Source organism: Cricetulus griseus (assembly GCF_003668045.3).
Source record: "Cricetulus griseus strain 17A/GY chromosome 1 unlocalized genomic scaffold, alternate assembly CriGri-PICRH-1.0 chr1_1, whole genome shotgun sequence".
NCBI lineage: Eukaryota > Metazoa > Chordata > Mammalia > Rodentia > Cricetidae > Cricetulus > Cricetulus griseus.
In genome coordinates this window covers 112269316-112288551 of record NW_023276807.1, presented here as the reverse complement: position 1 = coordinate 112288551, position 19236 = coordinate 112269316, and the positions used below count along the sequence as shown (strand labels likewise).

The 19236-nt window shown below is 45.1% G+C and overlaps 1 protein-coding gene across 5 annotated transcripts in view; it reads right to left on the bottom strand.

Moving 5' to 3' along the window:
- Cc2d2a (coiled-coil and C2 domain containing 2A) overlaps nucleotides 1-18759 on the bottom strand; it is an 84334-nt gene extending 65575 nt beyond the window's left edge. For 2 of the 5 annotated variants that reach the window (XM_035453472.1, XM_027387012.2), the window contains exons 1-5: nucleotides 18621-18759; nucleotides 14771-14993; nucleotides 13528-13588; nucleotides 10688-10771; nucleotides 8420-8543 (exon numbers count right to left, since the gene is read on the bottom strand). In XM_035453472.1, coding sequence (XP_035309363.1) covers nucleotides 8420-8543; nucleotides 10688-10771; nucleotides 13528-13566 — 247 coding nt within the window. In that variant the 5' untranslated portion in view covers nucleotides 13567-13588; nucleotides 14771-14993; nucleotides 18621-18759. Of the gene's footprint in view, nucleotides 1-8419; nucleotides 8544-8641; nucleotides 9605-9787; nucleotides 9913-10687; nucleotides 10772-13527; nucleotides 13589-14770; nucleotides 14994-18620 lie in introns of those variants that run through there. The other 3 variants (XM_027387010.2, XM_035453473.1, XM_027387011.2) reach the window with 3 other exon arrangements.
- Between the last annotated feature and the right edge of the window lie 477 nt (nucleotides 18760-19236).

Here is a 19236-nt window from a genome sequence, read left to right as displayed (position 1 = left end):
TATGGCTCATAGGCCCTCCCAGGGTGGTTGCTATGCTCTCCACGTCATTGCTGTGCGCTAGTCCGTAAAGCACACCCAGGGTCGTAAAGCATAGCGCCACCAGCTAACTTCTGATTGGTTCCTTGTCACGAGACAGGCATCTGACCTCTACGTGACCAAGGCAGGTTTATGGCAAGCACGTGTTCGGCTGTTATGGCTGCCAAAAGGGAAGCTGGTTCCTTCAATGGTCACAGAGCATGTCTCAAAGAAACAGTCATGGCCACCATCAACTTTCACTCAAATAATGGTAACATTTATTTTGCTTGAAGAACATTTTTTTTAAAAAAAATTAATTTATTTTACATCCCTACCTCAGACTCCCCTCTCTCTTTTCCCTCACTTCCCTCAATCTACCCATCCTCCATATTTATTCAGAAAGTGGCAAGCCTCCCATGGGCATCAGCAAAGCATGGCATACCAAGCTTCCTTAAGACCTAACACCCCCCCCCCCCTGTATTCAGGCTGGAATAGGTTCCCAAGAGCCAGCCAAAGCACCAGGGACAGGCCCTGTTCCCATTGCCAGAAACCCACAACTAGACCAAACTACACAACTGTCACATACATGCAGAGGGCCTAGGTTAGTACCATGTAGGGTCCCTGGTTTTTTGGTTTAGACTCTGTGAGTTCCCATGAGTCAAGCTAATTTTCTGTGAGTTTTCCTCTCATGTCCCTAACCCCCTGGCTCCTATAATCCCTTCCCCCACTCTTCTCAGCAGGACTCCCAGGACTCAGCCCAATATTTGCCCCATGGGTCTCTGAATCTGCCTCCCTCAGTCAGTGGATGAAGTCTCCACAGACAAACTGGTTTGTTGGGACCCAGCCCCCATGGGGTCTCTAAGAGTTGTTTTCCAGCATAACCACAGGTATCTCCTGTTTTCCTGACCTCACCCCACTGGGTTCAATATCCTGTTGGGAACCCTTTGACCTGGGGTTTTTGTATGTTTGTATATAAGGCTGCTCCACAATAAAGGTGGGAGACATTCTCTCAGAAAAGGACCAGGAGTCTTGTGGTTCATCCAAATCTCCAGGCTTTCGCCCAATACTCAGACTTAGTGGCGAAGAGCAGCCACAAATGGAGGTCCCACGGAGATCTGGAAGGAAAGGGGACCCTGATAGATGCCTCAACTCCAAAGAGAGTCGGATTGTAAAGGCACTGGAAAGGGTGTACCTCAACTCCTAAGAAAGTTGGATTGTAAAGGCACTGGAAAAGGGGGTACCTCAACTCCAAAGAGAGTTGGACTGTAAAGGCACTGGAAAAGGGGTGCCTCAACTCCAAAAAGAGTTGGATTGGAAAGGCACTGGAAAAGGGGTGCCTCAACTCCTAAGAGAGTTGGATTGGAATAGAGATCACAGTCAATCACACAGAAAGTTTAAAGAGACAAGGTACTGGTAAGATTTCATTTTAACTTTCAATCAAGTAATAATGCTAAGAAAATTATTAAAGAAATATGGGAACTCCTCCACTGAGGAATCCCTCCCCCATGAGCTGCCCACCAGCAGCCAGCTGACCCAGCAGCCCGTTCCCTTGTCCACTCGAGTCAGCCGACAATGGTGTGGTGTGCACAGGCTGGCTGGAGAAATTGCCTCCTGAGAAAAAGTTGGGGCACTATGTTTGGAAGAAACGCTGGTTTATTCTGCAGAGCGGTCAAATGAGTGGTGACCCAGATGTTCTAGATTACTATAAGAATGAACACTCCAAGAAACCCCTGCGGATCAGCAACCTAAACTTCTGTAAGCAGTTGGATGTAGGTCTGACCTTCAACAAAAAAGAACTCCAAAAGAGTTCTATGTTTGATATCAAGACTAATGAGTGCACCTGCTACCTGGTGGCTGAGACAGAGGCTGACATGAATAGGTGGGTCCAGAGCATCTGCCAGATCTGCAGCTTCAATCAGACTAAAGAGAGCACTGATGCCCTGAGAAACCTTTCTTCAGTCAGTCATAGTCCCTGCTCTTCTCCAGCTGAATTCAGCAGCTCCAGTCATCATCTGCTCCGAGCAAGAAAGTCCTCAGCCCTTTCACACTCTAGCCAGCTACCTGTGCCAGCCACATCCAGCCTGCCTTGTCCACCAGTGCACCTCACGAGTATCAACACTTGTACCAATTCATAAGCCGAAGGACAGAAAATGCAAGGAATGCCAGCTTCTCTCAGAGTACAGGACAGGAGAGTGATACAGCTGCACAAAAACTTGACCAGGGCAATAGACACTGTATCAACAGAGTCAGTGGTCAGGTCCTTGGTTTCTATAGCCTTCCCAAGCCAAGCCAATACAGTGCTTTTGACCTCCCTCATAGCTTGGCTTCACACAGCCACACCAAGGGCAGCCTCACAGGGTCTGCTGCATATAGTGAGGATGTGTACACCTTCAAGGCATCTAGCAACACCCTGTGTAAGGAATTTGGAGGCCTTCTAGTGGCCTCAGCCATAGCTCCCCCACCACGGCACTCCAAGACACCTTTGTGGGGCAGCCCTCAACAAAGACCTCCAGTCAGTGACTACAAGTATCCAACATGAGGCGGAGAAACCACCTGCTGGTCTGCTAAATCTCCAGAAAAGACTATCATGGGTCGATCAGACAGTGCCAGCTCTGATGACAACTATGTGCCCATAAACCCAGTTTCTGAATCCCCATGATCGCAATGCCCCATTACTTTGCCAGCCAAGGAAACGAGATCCAGCCACTCCTGGTCAATCGCCACCTCAAGCCTGGCCAAAAAGCAAAGCCAGCACCCCTTGACCTGAGAAACAACACTGTCATCAATGAGCTTCCTTTCAAGCTACCTGTCACCAAGTCTTGGTCCTCCCAGTACTGCCGTTCCATCTCCACACAAAGCATCACCAACACAGACTCCGGAGACCTCAAAGAGAACTAAGTCCCTATGCAGAACCCAAAGTCTTCATCCCCTGTACCCAATGGCACTAACAAACCAGCTCCAAAAAAAGAGTACTGGCAATATGAATTACATAGCCCTGGACTTTCAGCCGGTCTCCCAGAGCCCTCATTGCAAGCCATCCACATCATCTGTCACATCGGATGAGAAAGGAGAATATGTCCAAGTGGATAAAGAAAAGACCCAGGCCCTACAAAAGACCATACAGGAATGGACAAAGATGTGGCAGTCCTCAAGATCCTCCAAAGATGCCAAGCTATGGTAAGGATGGCCATCCCTGACACCTCCTCTCTTTTGTGACTTTCATTCAAAAGATGTATGTATGTTCTGTATGTATGGTGTGGCCACATGTGTGTATGAAGTGTGATTGTAAATGTGTGACTGTTAACAAAAGAATGCTATTGTGTTGTCTTGGAATCATTTAATTGCTGGGGAGGGAGCAATAGTTGTTAAAGTACAGGTTACTTGGGAGGGAAATTTTTGCTTTTTTTCCATGGAGGGTGAAGACCTGTGAATTCTTTCCAGACTGGTATGGTTTCATGGGGCAGGACCCCCTGAAGTAGTGGCCTAGGTGATCTGAATATTTGTTTTCATTTAAATTTGGTTGGTTAGAAATGGTAGTGGTCACAGTCAATCACTTTTAAAAGGAAAAAGGAGGAATATGATATAGAAATGATACTTTGTATTGAATGGATCCTCATTTGTTGATACTTTGTATTGGAATGGGTCCTCATTTGTTGATACTAGTTAGGTTTTCTAGATATATACATATTCTTCAAACCTTTCAAAGACCTACAGAAAATATGGCATTTAAATGGTTTAGTGTTTTTTCTTGACAGTGAGACACAACTGCTCCTGGCACACCAATTATATCTGAGACGAAGATGGGCATCCAAGAAACTAGTTATAGAGTTTGCCTTTGACATGGCAAGACTAGCCATTTGGGCAAGAAGCTACTCTTGCCTGAACTGTTTAACTGTTGCTTTATAGACTGGACATGCAGGACTCACAGGAAAATGCCTAAAGGGTTCCTGCTTCATGGAGGAGTACAAACTGCCAATGCAGGACAGTTTAGAATTCCCTGCTTCATGAAAGAGTCTACCAGACATTCTACATGACACAGAAAAAAAGATGACAGGCAAACTGCCAATGCAGGTGGACAGTTCAGAATTTCCTGCTTTGCTGAGAAGTCTGCCAGACACATTGTGGCCTGTAGGCTAAAGATGGAAGCCCCAAGGTTACCAAGAAACTTTAGATGACTGTCTAGGAAGCAAGGTTTCTCTGTCAGTTCTAGAGTTTATATATTATACTTCTATGGTCTTTGATGAATTTGAAGATAGATAGTTATAGTAACACACTAAGATAGAATGGTTAAAATCTTATAGTTCTTCCTTGATAACTGTTTTGTTATATATAAAGAAGGGGGAGACGTTGGAACCCAGCCCCCATGGGGTCTCTAAGAGTTGTTTTCCAACATAACCACAGGTACCTCCTGTTTTCCTGACCTCACCCCACTGGGATCAATATCCTGTTGGGAACCCTTTGACCTGGGGTTTTTGTAAGTTTGTATATAAGGCTGCTCCACAATAAAGGTGGAAGACATTCTCTCAGAAAAGGACCAGGAGTCTTGTGGTTCATCCAGATCTCCAGGCTTTCGCCCAATACTCGGACTTAGTGGCAAAGGGCAGCCACACTGGGTAGTCACAGGGGATGGTTCAGGCTATGCACTACTGCTGCTAGGAGTCTTCGCTGGGGCCATTCTTGTAGACTCTTGGACATTTCCCTTGCCTCAGGCTTTTACCCATAAAGCCCCCTTTCCAGTCATCTTTCTCAGCACTCTTCTCTCCATCCACCCCCCAACCTGATACCTCAAGTTCTCAAACCCCCAGTCCAAGCAGAGATTTCTATTTCCCCTTTATTGGGAGATTTCTGTGCCCCCTCCTTGTTACCCCAAAATATGGAATGCGTCACGAACTGAAGTACTTTTTAAAGTGTAATGACCCACACACCCTCCCTCATGGCTGCTGTGTGTATATACTTTCTCTTGAGTCATTACCATCAGCCAGATGCAAAAGCATCCACCAAGAGTTTTCCCATCACACTGCTCACATTCTAGCTGGGGAGATGGCATCCTACCAAGCAGAATTAGGAAATCTTTAAAACCTCTAAATGTCTTTTCCCAGCATAAAAGATATATATTATATATATATATATATATATATATATATATTATATCTTAAAGATCAGCAGTTGCTAAGGATTAGAGGAGAAGGAGGGGTGAAACCAGAGAAGCATAGATTTTTAGGGCATTGAAGCTATGTTGTGTGATTCCTTTGATTAGCATCCTCCTGCAAGCAGCTCTCGTGGGTCCAACATCAGAAAATCTGTTTCCTGTGTCTGTCTCTCTGGGGCTTGATGACTTTGAAAATGCATGTCTAAAATAAATCATCTATTTCATTTACTCAGATTTCACTGTATTTTCTTTTCTACCAATACTGAGAAAATGGCTCTGAGATGACACTTTAATCAGAGAAACTAGCAAGAATCAATGGAAAACAAAAAACAGATGTTAGTGAGAAAGGACTTCACATTTGATCATTACTTTGTTAAAAGATGGTACAAGGTGGACCCATGAGGGATGTACTCGTTTTGAAACTAGGTGGTGAAGTGATTTGCAGCTGCTGTGCATTCAGTGACATTCCTTATGTGGAATGTCAGGACCATATGCATCTTAAAGGAGCAAGTTAGAAGCCAGAGTGTGACTGCATAGACAAGTGCGTGGGAGAGGTCATGTGGTCACGGGTGTCGGCCTCACAGTCTGTGAATATTGTCTGACCTTGACAATACTGGGAGACCTGTATGAATGTTACAGAGTGATGGAAGGTCACAGTCAAGGTGTGGCCCTATGGTGAAAGTGCTGATGGGTATCCAGACCAATGTGAGGTTTGGGAAGTAAAGAGTCAGGATAAGAATCACACATTTCCATCGAGGTAGACAGACTCAGTGGGAGGCTGTGGGGCACAATCTGCTCCAAGTGGTAAGTGAGCACTCACACCTATGCCAGAACAAGGCCCAAGTACAGAGCAGAGCCTGTCAACGACAACAACAATCCAATAGGAAACATGTTACTTTGGGAAATAAGGGAGGACTGTGTTATTCTTTATAGAAAAAGATCAGGAACAGCCAGGCTTACAGTCTCATGAAGATTCTAACTGGCTCTCTACCCCCTTTTAGAAGTTCCCTATACTCTCAAGAGTATAGGGATTTACAGATTTACAGTATAGGGATTGCTAGATTTACAGTACTGGGTTGAATTATGAAGCCTAAAGATAATTCAATGTTAAATCTGTGGGTCCACAGTGATGCAACAGGAACACAGGTCAGCATATGAGAGCTGGAACCTCCTTCTGTCACTTCTCACTGTTAACAATCCCTAGACCTTGCTTCCTAATCTACTAAACAATGCCCAAGAATAGAAATACTTAGAAAATTAAATAACATAGTATGTGTAAAAACATTAGCATGGTGCCTGCTACATCATTGCTTAGCTAAGAACATGGTCTTAGGTTCTTAACATTCTCAGATGTATCTGATATATCCATTTCTCTACACACCCATTGCTCTGTCTGTCCACAGTAAAAGTTTCATATAAGCCAAAAAGTCCCATAGCTTTCTCAGCATTATCCATGAATGTAAAATTTCATACCAGGGCTGGGGAGAACACACACACACAAATACAGGTGTCAACAACAAAACAGTAAGTGGAGCTACACCAAACTTTAAAAATTTTGTGCACTCAAGGCTGACACAATCCAGAGTGAATACACTGCAGAGTCTGACACGAGGGAGATTCTGCCCTAGCAGCACAGTCTTTTCCCAGCATCCCTCAGGAGCGTGCAAAGGAGGTGAGGTGTGTACTGAAAGAAAAAGCTCAGGTGACAGGACTGTATGAATGGTGGAGGGCAGAAAGGACTGCTCTAGATGGAAGGCTGAAGAAATCTTGTCCTGTCCCAGCCCCTCTCTCCAACTACCAGATTCCTACATCCATAAATCCATGTTCACCTGAGTACCCAAGAATCATCTCACACTCTGCATCTTTATTCCTGGTTACCGGCCCTCACACATGTCCTCCCTGATGCCCCTTTCCTCTAAAGATGGCAGCCTCACTCGCTCAGTTCCGAAGTCAAAGTCACGGAGACCCCACCACCCTTGTGCACCTCTGTATCTGCTAGTAAAGGAGACCCCATGTTGCATTCAGTGAGCAGAATATACTTCTGAATTCTCAGCCACACAATCTATGATAATTACTTAGGGCAGCTCAAGCTGACAAAGGCACATAGAAAAAAAGAACAATCATAGTCTGTTTTTCTGGGATTCCTGGCAGCTCTCATTGCATTCTGCTTCCGTTTTGTTGGAGCCACACTTTTCTTAGGGCTTCCAAAAGCCTCTAATGTCTAACAGTTACTCTACCCCCGAGCTCTGTAAGTAAGAACTGTGTAGCTGGAAGAACCGAGAGCACATTTCTTGTCTAATCCATTTTGCCTGAAAGGTTGTGAGTGAAGGGCAATGGTTTTCCCCTCAGTAGGCTCACAATGAGTGATATCCACTGTATGAAGAAGAACAAATGCTGTGAATTCCAAGGACTGGCCAAGGCTCTTTAAAAAGACATATTTACATATGTATGTGCACATTGATGTGTCTGAGTGTAGGCATGCTTTTGCCCCAATGAACCCATTACAAACCACAGGTGTCCATCCTTGTTTGAAACAGGATTTCTGTTGATTGTACAATGTGTGCCAGGCTAGCTGGGCAGTGAGTTTTGAGGGACTCCTGTCTCCACCCCCCATAGGAGGTATTGATATAGGAGTGTTGGGATTACAGATATGTGCTACCATGCATGGCTTTTACATGGGTTCTGGGGATTTGAACTCAACAAGTCTTCACATTTGCATGGCCAAGTGTTTTTCCCACTAAGCCACCTCCCCAGCTCCCTTGCCACGGTTCCCAGAAGTAGAAGGTTCATGTGCAGGGGATGAGTGTATGCATTATGAAGGGTGAGTAGCCTCAGAAACTCCCCTCTGTTCTTCAGTCTGATTCTCATTCTCCTTCACTCACATGTGCGTCTCCTCTATGTCATTCTCCTTTGAATTCTGACATATTTGATTATCTGTGTTATTTCTGCTTCAGTTACTGTTGTCTACCCTTCCTGGTTATAGCGGAGCCCCCCAGCTGTGTGTCTTGTCTTCTAGTTTGATGCTGCCCTAGAAGTTGAGCCACAGAGTTGTGGCAAATCGGTAGAGCCCCCTTAAAGAGGGGCTTCCAAAGCTCAACACCTGAGGATTACTGCATCCCTCTTGCTTTGTCCTATCCAGGTAGCCTTACCCCTGATACATAAAAACAATACCCCTAACCAAGCAGCATATCGCTCAATGCTGAGTGTGTGGTTGGCAGTTAATAACTACCAGCTGAATACAGGTATGATACTCACTCCGGGCCCCCCGCCGGGCTGTCAAGCTCAGGAGTTTGGTCTCAGGCTCTTCCTCCACCATCTCTGGCTGGCCACCATCTTGGAATTTGTCTGACACCATTTTCTCAGGGGGAGTGGTGGGTGGCTGTGAATAGATGAGAGGTTTCTGAGATACCTGTACTTCATTGGCTCAGTCCCTTTCTTAAGATATGGCCAGGTCACTGTAGAAGGGCTGGGCCTTACCACTTCCCATGCTGTACACGATGGCTCTGTTGTTCAGGTCACTGAGGCCAGCCTGAGTAGTTACTAGGAAGCTTCCCATCATAGTGTTGAAGTGACCCAAAATAAGACAATAATTTTCACATTTGCTAGGGAAAAAGCTTAAAGCTATGCAGGGAATTGCAGCAAAACACTTCACTCCCCACCCCAAATAGACAGAAAGGTACTGTTCAAGTGTTACTGGCTAATCTGGGCTGATACTGTTTCCACACTGGGTGCCCCTGAGAATAGCCTGTGGTGTCTTCCTCAAAGTGTTGAGGAAGCAGGGCTGGCAAGGATGCCTGTGTGCCAGGCAGACTAAAGCTCACAACCAACTCAGCCTGGCTGTAAGCCTTGGGCAAGCATATACCCACTTTCTCTGTAAAAGCATTGTTATGCATTGGGGATTGCAGCACTGCCCTGTCTCTGTAAACTCATTGCTATGCACGGGGAAATGCAGCACAGAGATTTGGATGGAAATAGATCACCAAAAGGATGGGGGCATCTGAATAAAACCATGGTGGGGATCAAGGCTCTAGTGTAGGTTAAAGGAACACAAGGATGCCTGTAAAGTTGGGCTTCCAAAACTCAACCACTCAGAGTTACTGCATTCTCTGTGGCTTTCTACTGTTTGGTCCAAAGATGCCAGGCAGCTTTATCTTCAGCCACTCCCAGCTCACTGAGTGATTCTAAAGTACTTTTAATCTGACACCACAGGGTTCTCCGCCCAGGGCTAGCAGAGTAACAAACAGACTGAACTGCTAAAAGCTTCAGGACGCTATGTGGCTATAGGTGTCCCTAGTCTCCTAGAGTGGGCGGAGATGGCCCGGTCTGCTCTGGCAGCTCCCCTCATACCCCTGTGCCTTCCTCCATGGCTGGATTCAGCATGAAGGGAAGGTAGAAGGCGCTTGTCTTCTCCACTTTCCCTAGCTCCCAGTCCCCTCTCCACCTCCCGGGTCTACTCTCCCTCTCCTGGCAGTCTCATCATGTGACCGCAAGCTCAAAATGGCGCTCCCTTTCCCTCCCTCCCATGCTGGCATAATGATTAATCCAGGCAAGTCCGGTCTGTAAGAGCCCCTTTCTTGCTTTCCTCTCCGGGACAGCAGCCTCTTATTAAGGCAACTGAATTACCTTGTGGGGATGCTTCCAGCGGAGGAGGGAAACTCCTGCGGAGAGGTGGGGGGAGAGATGGCTGCAGGCTGGGAAGACAGGAGTTAACTGTGAATTTGGGACTTGGGGTAGGAGAAAGAGGGAGTCTCCTAAGATTTGTGACCCTGCACTGCCATCTACTGCTCACCATAGTCTATGACCATTGGTGCCAGCACTCAAATCAGCTGCCTTCCTCCTTCCTAGACATACACAAAATCAAAACAAAGAAACAACAAAAACAAACAGACAAAAACTCTTAACATGGGTCATAGCCTTATTTGGAGTGCCATCTCTCTATAAGCCCCACACCAGCATCTCACACATTAGACCATCCATCTACATCCCTGCCTTACAGTGTCCAGGAGTGAGCCAAGACCTACTGCCCGTGGGAGGGATGTTTTCTGGGGTGGCATTCTAGTTAAGTTTCTATTGCTGTGACCAAGAACAACTCGGAGAAGAGGGAGTTTATTTCACCTTGCACTTCCATGTAATAAATCATCACTAAGGGAAATCAGGACAGGAAATTAATGCAGGAATCTAAAGGCAGCAACTGAAGCAGAGGCCATGGAAGGAAGTTGCTTACTGGATTGCTGCCACAGTCGTGCTTACCTACCTTTTTTACACAGCCCAGGCCTACCTACCTAGGGATAACACTGCTTACAACGGGCTGGACCATTCTACATCAATTGTTAATCATGAAAATGCCCCACAGGCCAATTCCTTGGTTGAGGTTCCCTCTTCCCATGAGTGTCAAGCTGATAATGAAGATTACTAACACAGAGGGATCTGTGTGGCTTCCTAGAGGTGCAGGCAGGGTGTCCCTCAGTGACCTGTATCAGTAATATTCTCCATGGACAGACACAATTTCTTATCATTTATTACCTTTTTCTTTTTCTGTTTTCTCTGGACCTTTGAATTCTTCTTCCGTCTTCCCACCTCTGCATCCACATCATCTCCAGTGAACTCCTTTGTCAAAACACAAAGAGAAGAAGATACTCTTCAGGTACTTTCCCTCTGAACTCAGCTGTCCTAAGGCGCCCACTACCACAGGGTTGAGCAAAGGGACAGTTAAAAAAAATCTAAGGGGCCGTCCACTTGGCATTCTTCTCAAAAAAAGGCAGGCTCTGGAGAACTTTCACTCTAACTGAAACATTGTAATGGATAGTGTTAAAATCCCCATTGTTATTGTTACAAGTGCTCATTCATGCTTTCAACATTTATTGAGCACTTAGTGTAAACCAGGTCCTGGGGGTATTGTGTGGTCCCCACTCTCATTCTAAGAAAGGTGATTATCAAGAGAAATTTCCAAGACAGATGGAGAGGCCGGGACAGACAGTAGACTCATGTTCGAGATTTCATTTGGTGCTAGGCAGCAGGCAAGTAAGATGAAAGGAAACAATACTATGAGTTGAATTAGCAGGCATTTCCACTCGGGAAGGGAAATTTGGCAGATCTTTTTGGAAATGGAAAAGTGTAAACATCACTTTTTTTTTTTATTTTGGATCAGACATTTTATACCTGAGTTTAGAGCTAAAATCTCTGAGGTGTTCAAACTTCACCATTTCCTCCTTAAGCAATTTTATAAATGTTGGCATCAGCACTTCTGAATGAACAAGAAACTGCAAGGTGCCTGGCTGTGGAGTGACCACCTGTGATCCCTGCCCTGGGGGGGGGGGCTGAGGTGAGAAGGTTGGGACAGCCTGGGCTGTACAGAAAGCTGAAGGCAGCTTGAGTTACAAAGTGAGGAAATCTCAACAACAAATGAATAGACAAACAGAAACATCAGGGCTCTTCCTGCCTTGCCAAATCTATGGACGCAGAATTGGGAAGCAGAGCTTAGATATTAGTGGTGTAAAGCTTCATAGAAACCTGACACAGATGGATGATCCACGTCCCCATTATTCCCCTTCCTCCTTGACTGTTGGGATCAGGGAAGACACAGAGATCAGTTCCAGAGGAGGGAGTCAAGATCCCAGCCAGGGAATGGGCTTGCCTTGGGCTTTTGGTTTTGCGATGAACTCTGTCTATCTGGAGTTTTGAGTAGAGGTCCCATCCTTGCTCCTCTCCCCAGACCACTCTTAGCTTGGAGACTTTCTGAGAGGATGATAATGTCCAGGTGATTGGGAATGACTCAAAGTCTAATTTTTAGTTTTCTTTGGCTTTGAACAAACCATTGAGAAATCTAGCTCATCATTTGTTCTCTAGTAGTGTCCTAATCCTTAGTCAATGGGAAAGCGTACAGTGGGAGTTATGGGATGATGGAATGCAAGCTCAAAGCCACAGGACTTTCTTCACGGCTAGATCACCACAGACTGTTAAAAAGAATGGACAACAGAGAGAGGGGTGTGTGGATCATGAGCACGTGACAACTTGCTTAAAGTTAATCTGCGTGGTTTTATTAAGAGTGCCCTCAGGGGGCTGGAGAGATGGCTCAGTGGTTAAGAGCACTGGCTGCTCTTACAGAAGACCCAGGTTCAATTCCCAGCACCCACATTGTGCTCACATTTGTCCATAATGCCAGTTCCAAGGGATCTGACACCCTCACACAGACATGCATGCAGGCAAAACCACTAATGCACAGAAAATAAAAATAAATTAAAACAAAATGTGCCTGTAGGTTTTGTTTTCTGTGTTCTCAACCCCATGAGCCTTAATCCAGGGGGAAGTAAGAGTTTGGAGAAATCTTGCCTCTGCTAAGTGAACTGCAGTCTCCATTGTAGGTGTCTTCTCTTGCCTAGTCTGAGTTTTTGTATAAGAGGAGTCAGAAATGGCAGGTCTCTACGACAGGCTTTTATTCATAACCTACAATTGTCAAAAATGGTTAGATTTCTTAGAATTGGTGTTCTCTGATCTGGACCCTGTAGAGGACATTGAGAGCTGCTGTGTGCTGGATTCATGAAGTGGTGACAAAAGTTCCAGAACACTCAGGTAGAGGTGAGACGCCAGGGTATGCAGGGTTGCATAGCCTTCATCATCTGCCTCCTTCCCCAACAAAGGCAGAAAAAGGGATACCTGAAGTACGTGTTCTGGAATATATTAAATTAAACTAAGTTTGGTCCAAGGATGCCTCTGTACTTGGTGGATGTAACAAAGGATAACTTGGTATGCAAATGAGCTAAATATAGGTGGGGTGTGTGTGTTTCTTTTTTTGTTGTTTTTGCTTTTTCGAGACAGGGTTTCTCTGTGTAGCTTTGGAGCCTATCCTGGCACTCTCTCTGGAGACCAGGCTGGCCTCAAACTCATAGAGATCCACCTGCCTCTGCCTCCCGAGTGCTGGGATTAAAAGGGTGCGCCACCAACACCCAGCAGGGTGTGTGTGTTTCTAACAAATAGTTCTACCTTGGAGAATCTGAGAAGCTTTTCTTAGTCAATCACAGGCCAGCAAAAATGATTAGATTAGATGTGTTCAAACAAGGCAACCCTGAGTTGCAGTCAAGCTGGCTTTTCTAGGATCTCACTTCTGATGAAGGCTATGCAACCCTGCAGACATCCCGAGGTCTCACCTCTGCCTGAATGTTCTAGAACTTTGGTCACCATTTCATGAATCCAGCAACTGTGCAGAGCACAGCTCCCCATAGCTCTTCTGGTTCTCAGAACTGTCTCATCCTGCTAAATTTAATTTGTCTGAAGCATCCCTTTCAACAAATGCAATGAATGCTTGCTGCCCGACTGAACTTCCTTACCCACAAAGGGTCCCAAGGGGAAGCCAAGCAGTGACTTACCTCTGAAATTATTCTTACTTCTTCTTCCTTGGGATTCATCTTGGCTGTGATGGTTTCCAGACTGAGAAAGAATGAGGAAGAGGTCAGGCAGAGTTAAATCATCAGTGTCTCTTGCTGTTGATGTAGGGAGACTGAAGATTATGCACATGGTTGAGCTGTTCGCCACAAGCACAGCAAAACCCAGGAATGGAGGAAGAGAAGGAGGGGTGCTAGTACTCTGCCCCTAGTACACCCTGGTGGGCAGACAGACATTGGCTGGAAGTTGGCTACAAAGGCCATCTCTGGCTTTGCTCTCTTCCTGCAGTGTAAGTCTCAGTTTTTAATTGCCTTCTCATTTCAATGAGAAGAGAGGTGAGACCTGAGAGGGCACCAGTTTGTCTCACCTCCTGCAATTTCCACTGGGTCATAACATTCCTCACTTCAACTTGCTGCTGTGCTGTGGTCTCTGCCTTCACCTAGCCCAGCTCTTGGTGGTCAGTAGGTTCCATCACTTCCCTCCCAGGAAGGTGATCTTATAATCTCCCTCCCCAACCCTGCTGCCTCAACAGTCATTTCTTCCTGCTCTCAAGTCTCATTCCTATCAGAGTTAAAAATAACCTGCCTTTTCCTTACACAAAAATGCCTTCTCTCCATTTCACTTCTCTTTGTAGCCATTTCTTTATTTTTCAGCCTTCCTAGGAACAACTAGGAATCTCCTGACACTTCTGCCCCCCACATTGCTCACCTAATGTGGAGCAATGTGCTTGGAGTCCAGGCTGAATGGTTGGAAATTAAGTAGGATCATGACATTCTACCACCCACAGCCCTTCAATGGCTCTTCTTTGCCTAATGAGTGAAATTGAAAATCCTGTCAAAGCCTTATGTACCTTTGGCTGCTTTTGCACTTGGACCCTCTTGCTTACACATGCTTTTTTTCCTCTACCTAGAACTTCTTATAGAAGCTAGGTACACTGTTAGACTCTTCCCCTCCTTCTCAACTTCCCTCCCTCCCTTCCTTCCTCCATCTCTCCCTTCCTCATTCCCTCTCTGTCTTTGTGTCTCTGTCTCTGTCTCCCCCCCCCACAAACACACACCACAGTTCCTTTGGGTCTCTCGTAACAGTTCACTTTCTCTGGGGGGTGGGGTGGGGTAGGGGGGTGGTCTTTCCTAAGAGTTCTTTATACAATAACTTTCCCGTTGTGTTATGAACCTGCAAAGACCTTTGTGAGTACCTTACAATGATTTTGTTTTTTATAATACTTACCACCAATCTGCTTTTGTACTTGTACCTCAGTGTCCATCCATCACTGTTAGAAGAGAGTTCCCAAAGAGCAGGAACTGCACTTTATGTTATATTTAGTCCCAGAGCCTCTGCACATGCCACTTAGTAGACAGTGCATTTGTATTTGTTGAAGGAATGACTCAGTTTCTATTTAGGTCCACTTTCATGGGCACATTCTGGAATTCTTCAGAGCTTTGCTAGAATGCTGTGAAAATTAAAAGAGAGAAGATGAGGAGAAATATTAGGCACAGGGCTGACAAATCTTAAGCCTTTCTTGATCCCATGGGAGCCAAATCTTAGCTGCCCTGGACCAGTTAAGCAGCTCACCTCAGGTGTCCAAGGGTTTGCTGACCCTCCCAGGGAATTAGCATGTTAGTGAAAAACAAATGATCTGCAAGTCAGTTGTCTTCCATACAGACCCCTGCCCTCAAGAAAGCTCAAGCAGAAGGGAAAAGATGAAAAAGGCAGACTCAGTAATAAAGGGGTGGGGAGTATGGAGGCGGGGCAGGAAACATACAAGGAGTGCCTATGGACAGTGATGGCTCTGACAGACACCATTGGTTCTTAGGAACTAGAAATAAAGAATGCCAGTGTTCTAGTAAGCAGAAACAGGACTCTCCATAAATTAAGAAAAAAAGATCATATACGGAAGAAGAAAGTAGAAGTGGAAACTGACAAATGTAATGGACTTGTTTTCTCTCTCCCCATTCTTTCCCGGTCATTACCTTCGAATGAGTTTTGAAGGAAATCAAATGACACCAAAATTTATCTTCCTTATGAACACTGCAGCTCAGAAAAGATGAATAAACACGACTCAGCTTTAATAAGCCCCTGTCATCAGCATTTGCCTTGGCCACTTGTTAATACATGCTATGGCAATATCAAAATAAGAGCCCTGGTTTGTGGACCTAGAGCTTTGGAGTCTCTACACATACTCTCTGCTCATTCCCACACAACAGCTCTCAGTAGTACACATGCCAACTAGACTCAAGGAAACTAGTGTTTGAAAATTATGTGATGTGATCAAAGTCACAGTTTTCAAATCTCACATTCAGTGTCTGACCTTAGCACTTGGCAGTTCCAAGGTGTCTCCGGTCCCCAGGCACCAACCACACTCTTTGCTAAACAACGTAACCATCACTATTTGTATATTAGTTCGTTATTGTGAAAATACTTACAGTGCAAAGCCACAAATACTATAGCAGTAAGGAAGGGCATAGGCATCACTAGTAATCTATTTTACACAGTACAGAAAACCAACACATTTTAAAAGGGCAGTTCCCACACTGTATCTGACCATGGGACTCTCTAAACTCAGCTCATCAGAGTCATCTCAAGGATCCCCATGATGACCTTACAGGATGCAGAGAAGAACTGAGAGAAAGAGGCACTTCTCAATCATAACTGCTCCAAAAGGATGGTGTATTATACAGAGAAATTACAGTTTTTCAAATGTGAGGGCTTTATGGAAAAAAAAAGTATAGTCAAGGGTTCAAATTTTCCTCCTTTCAGCAGCTGTGTGATCTTGGAGCAACTCTGCTGATTTTGTAAAGGCACAATCATACTTCCTGTCTCAAGGGGAGAAGGTTTATTATGGGCTCCATACTACAAAGATTGTAATAAAATGTCACCTGGTAGGCTTTAGGGTTTTATTATTAAGAATGTTGCCAGAGTTAGGGTCTGAACCTGAGCCTTGGCAACCCTAATAACATAGGCTTGGCCACCAGTCCCCCAGTAGGCCAGCTAAAGAGACAAATAATGAAAAAATCAGAGAAAGGGGACTTATTCAATATAGTGACATTAGGAAGTAGAACAAAGGAGTTCATTGACCCCCAAAGTCTAGGGTCCTAACATGAAATTAGGTTGGACTAGAAGGTACCAGGAAATATACATAACTAAGCAGTCTTAGTCAAGGTGTGGTCCTGTCCATCACTTCCAGTATCTTCTTTCTGCAAGGTGACTGACAAGCTGTCAGACTGTCTTTCTTGGAGGTAAGTTCTCCCTCCAGCTGGTACCAAAACCCAGACCTTTTCCTTCTCCCAGCATGAGACACTGCGGCAATCCAATTCTTAGAGTCTATAGTTTTAATAGTCTGATAGCTGAAGGGAGAGACACAAGTGTCTCTTTCAATCAGTGGTTCTTAACCTTTCTATTGCTGCAACCCTTTAATACAGTTCCTCATGTTGTGGTGACTCCCAACCATGAAATTATTTTCATTGCTACTTCATAACTGTAATTTAGTTAGTAATCAATCATGATGTAAATATTTGTGTTTTTCAGTGGTTTTCGGTGACCCATTTGACCCTCAAAGAGGGTTGTGACTTACTGGTTGAGAATCGATACTTTTGAGTGTCTTGTTTAACCAGGATGGTCACAAGCAGAGGTCTTGGTTGGTAGGGAAAGAGAGAAAGGGATAGAGAGGGAGGAAAGACCTTGGGGACACAGGAGAATCGTAAGAAAAGCCTTAGGGTGTTTAAGCCCCATTACTCTTATTCTCTTTCATTTTTATCTTCAAACAGTGGCAGTAGCCATAATCAAGTCTGCTTGCTCCTTCCTGCAGCCAGGCCCAGGCCACCTGCTTTTTTTTGTCTATTTTAAGTGTTTCTGGAAGCGCCGGTCTTCCTACCCATGCTCATTTTCTCTCTTCAGAAACAAGAGGCTTTTCCCACCCCTCCCTTTCAAGCTGGGGAATCTCAGGAACTGTCATATGCCTTCTTTTATGATTAATTATGTAACAAATTTTTCTAGCCACAGCTTCTTGAGTACAGGTTAGAGACATAGCTGTGTGTGGTCATTCGATCAGATGGTTATGACACTATTTGCTGCAGCGTGCAGTTCAGTATACAGGGTGTGCTCTGCAGGATTGGCCTAAGCCGTGGAATGGGAGTGCTGGAAGTTCCTCCCTGGACTCAGTCCTCCTGTTCATCAGGCTCTAGACCTTTTTACAAATCTCTTTTGGCATTAGCTCATGGGTGTTTTCATTATCTGTTCATGCATCTGCTTCCCCAGCAAACTCCCAGCATTGACCTGATCTAAGTTATTTTTGTACAATGTAAAGTTGAATTCATCATCTGCTGCATTATTGATGCTCAATAAAAACTCAAATGAATGACTCTGTAAATGAACTCTAGGGCTGTAAATGAACTCTAGGCCAAATATCTATATCTAGATCGATTTACGTATATCTATCTATATGAATATATACATCACACACACATTTCCTCTATCCATATACAGTCCTCCCTTCTCTCTATATATCATACTGGCATTACACTTATTTGCAGAAACATTTGTAGAAAATGCAATTGTAGACACGTATTTCCCATTAGACTTTATTAGATTTTCATAGCACATCTTTGCAAAGAAGAAAGCAGTCAGTTTAACTGACAGCCTGTAGATTTTTCTTAGAGTATGGCAGATTCAGAGCTCTTTGTCCAATACCAAGAAAAGTGAAGTTTGCAGCACTGACTCCACCCACGCCCTTGGAACATTCTAAACCAAGGCCTGAAAGCAACATGCAATGCCAGTGGTTAGCAGCACACTGGCCAGAGGACGGCGCTAGGGGTTCTCGGTTAACTGGCTGGCGTTTCCCCTGCAAACCAGACACACCAGACAGCAGCTGAAATAAAAGCTGTTCCTGCAGCACCCCTACTTTCCGTTCAGAGAGCAAAACTGCAAGCGAAACAAAAGGAGGAATCCCTAAAATTATAATGCATTTAGTCCACTCTCATGGCTCCCAGGGAGGGGCTGACCTCCAAGACTTCCGGAACTGAAAGGAGATGAAAGCAGGACACTGACGTTGCAGCCCCGGTTCCAGTAAAAACTAATTTACCTTAATCCACTCTGCAAAACTCAGCTTGCAGATTCCACTTTCTGGAATTGGACGCATGTGATGAGAGACCAGTTGGGTCAAGCCAGGCAATCTTTTAGAAATGAGTGAAGGAGTGTGCTGGGGGGTAAGGGAGGCTGCTCCCTGTGAAGCTGCAGCCACATCTCAGGACAAAAACACCAGCTTAGCAACCGGTTCCCAAGGAGGGTCACTAGGCAGCTTTTTTTTCTTTTAAAGTGACAGTTTACTTTTAAGTCTTGGAATATGCACTTGTTGGGTGAGCAGAGGAAAAATAACCTGCTGAAGAGAGACAAAGGAAAAACCACTGAGAAGCTGGCCAGTGAGGATGCAGGCTGTCAGGGGGGTGCTCTGTATCATGCCACCGGGTTGCATGGCACTCAGGTAAAGGACAGAGGGTGTTCGAAAGCAGAGTGATTTAGAATCATGGTGGTCCATGCTGCATGGAACAGCAGTGATGCCTCTATGGAGGGGTGCCAGGGCTCCAGGATGTTTGCAGGCTGTGTATGGAAGCCTGAATGTAGGACAGCCTAACCTCTGCTGGTTCTCACTACACATGGCCCATTAGGGATACAAATGTAATGGCAAAAAAAAAAAAAAA